At 43.2% G+C, this 2405-nt stretch overlaps 1 protein-coding gene across 1 annotated transcript; it reads left to right on the forward strand.

Annotated features, from left to right (window-relative positions):
* The first annotated feature begins 1079 nt into the window (after window positions 1–1079).
* On the forward strand, window positions 1080–2042 carry LOC138520415 (olfactory receptor 11L1-like). The gene has a single exon (XM_069632815.1). It carries the CDS (start codon window positions 1080–1082, stop codon window positions 2040–2042), a length of 963 nt encoding a protein of 320 aa, XP_069488916.1.
* The last annotated feature ends 363 nt before the right edge of the window (window positions 2043–2405 follow it).

Here is a 2405-nt window from a genome sequence, read left to right on the forward strand (position 1 = left end):
TTTGTAGATGAGGGCTACTCCACCTCCCACTCGTGCTATTCTGTCTTGTCTGAGGATGGTGAAGTCTGGTGGTAGTGCAAGTGTGACAGCGGGGCCAGAGGCCTCATGTAGCCAGGTTTCTGTGATGGCTAGTAGATCAATGTTGTTGTCGGTTATAAGGTCGTGGATCTCAGATGCATTCGCTGGGAGGGAGCGTACGTTGATGAGAGCACATTTGATGTGCGGTGTGTGTAAATGTTTTGTGATGGTGTGGGTGGAGGAGGAGTCTGGTGTTTCTTGTGTAATGGTAGTGTGGGACCTGATGTGGTTGGTGGGTGGCTGTTTGCATGTGTTTGCGTGTTCGAGGCAAGGGGTAAGTTTATGGGTAGAGCGGGAGCCTAGTCTATTGTTTGTGTGTGTTGTGAGAATGGGTTGAGTGTTGTGTTCTGCAGTCAGAGTACGAGCTCTAAGTCTTTCCAATCTACAGATTGTTCTGAGGCATGGAGGTGATGTGTCTGCTCGTGAAGGCTGTGTTTGTAGTGATGTATCCATGGCAGTGGGTTGGATGGAAGTTGTGGCAGGGCCTAGTGGTGTTCCTTTTGGATGGGGTAGTGTAGAGAGTGGTGAGAGAGCAGAGAGTATGGTAAGGAGTGTGAGCAGCATGGTGGGAGAGGCAGGGAGCTTACTGATGGCTATGTTGTCTTCCCTCTGTTCCCCCTCCCTTTCCTCGTCAAGCCATGAAACACTTGTTTATAGGCACTTTATAAATGTCATATCATATATCATATCAAGCATTTATGATTAATGCACAAATAGCGCAATATTGTATGGTATGCCGAATTAGGGACTGGGACGAGATCGCATAACAACTCATTAAAATGTCAATCCCACTGTAATGCCATGACCCACCTATGCATTTTATATTGAAATGTTTAATGATAATGAAAGTTTCTTTCTTCAATATGCTGCTACGTGTTTGCTTTATTGCAATGCTCTAAGACACAACTGCTGGATAAACTAACTTGGTGATCATGACATGTATTCTCAGTGACTCTTAATGGGAATGCCACAACAATAACAATGTTTCCCTATTTTAGATGATGGCCATGGTTGACAAGGCATGTTTGGGGAACATAACCGGTGTCACAGAATTCCAACTGCTGGGATTTCAGACCCGCCCTGAACTGAAGCCGTTCCTTTTCACGGTATTTCTTACCATTTACATATTAACAGTTATTGGAAACATCCTCATAATTGTTGTTGTGTCTGCTGATTCTCACCTTCACTCTCCAATGTACTTTTTTCTTGTCAATTTGTCCTTCGTTGAGGTCTGGTACACAACCGCAATTGCTCCTTTGATGCTCAGTGGCTTGTTGACTGAAGGATCTCCCATTTCCTTTTCCGGTTGCATCTCACAGTTTCACATTTCAGCTTTCCTGGTGACCACTGAGTGCTTCCTTCTTACAGTGATGGCCTATGATAGATATGTGGCTATATGCCGGCCCTTACATTACGTGGTACTCATGGGCCAACAACTTTGTCTTCAGCTGGCCTTTGCTGCGTGGATGACTGGCTTTCTTTCTACAGCAATCACCAGCCTTTTTCTCTGCATGCTACAGTTCGACAGGCTGAGCTTGATTGACCACTTCTTCTGTGATTTCGGTTCACTTATAAAAGCAGCATGCTCCGATACCTCCCTTGTTGAAATGGAGGTTTTTGTGATTTCGTCACTTATTACCTCAGTGTCTCTGCTGGTGATCATTGCATCATACATTCATATCATCTCTGACATTCTGAAAATCCCTTCTTCACAAGGAAGGCACAGGGCCTTCTCCACCTGCAGCTCGCACCTCGCTGTGGTTGTCACTTACTTTGGGACACTAATAAGCATATACGTGGTGCCTGCAAAAGGCCAGGCTCTGAATCTCAACAAAGCCCTCTCACCGCTTTACACAGCAGCAACTCCACTCTTCAATCCCATTGTGTACACTCTAAGGAATAAGGACGTGCAAAAGTCTTTGAGAACATTCTCACTGAGAAGAACGTCCATGTTAAAAAACTGAAATTGCAATTTTTGTAAAGGATTATTGAAAAAACTCATTGTAAATAACTGACATTTAATGGACTTCTTTGCTGCAGGTGGTTTTGAAATGTATTAATTTAACATCAAAAGATACTCCTCACAGTTGGTTCTCCAGTGTCAGAACATTGATTTAATGAAGTGCAGCATTTCTCTTTATGTTGCTGGTCTCAATGGAGGCTAGAAACATTTCAGCATCAAAAGCAATACAAACATTCAAATAAAGATAAAAAATGGTCAAAGAACAGATGTGAGTTGGAGACAAATACTGAGAGCTGGTAGTATAAGTTACACATATCCTTTGGAAGATTGAAAAAAAGACCTAGGAGTTAGGAGGAGAAAATAA

The sequence above is a fragment of the Ambystoma mexicanum genome, chromosome 13, assembly GCF_040938575.1.
Source record: "Ambystoma mexicanum isolate Mex_15411 chromosome 13, UKY_AmexF1_1, whole genome shotgun sequence".
In the NCBI taxonomy this organism is placed as follows: domain Eukaryota; kingdom Metazoa; phylum Chordata; class Amphibia; order Caudata; family Ambystomatidae; genus Ambystoma; species Ambystoma mexicanum.

Bases quoted from the DNA above. Each gene is read 5' to 3' on its own strand.
- LOC138520415 (XM_069632815.1), top strand. From the start codon at position 1,080: ATGGCCATGGTTGACAAGGCATGTTTGGGGAACATAACCGGTGTCACA.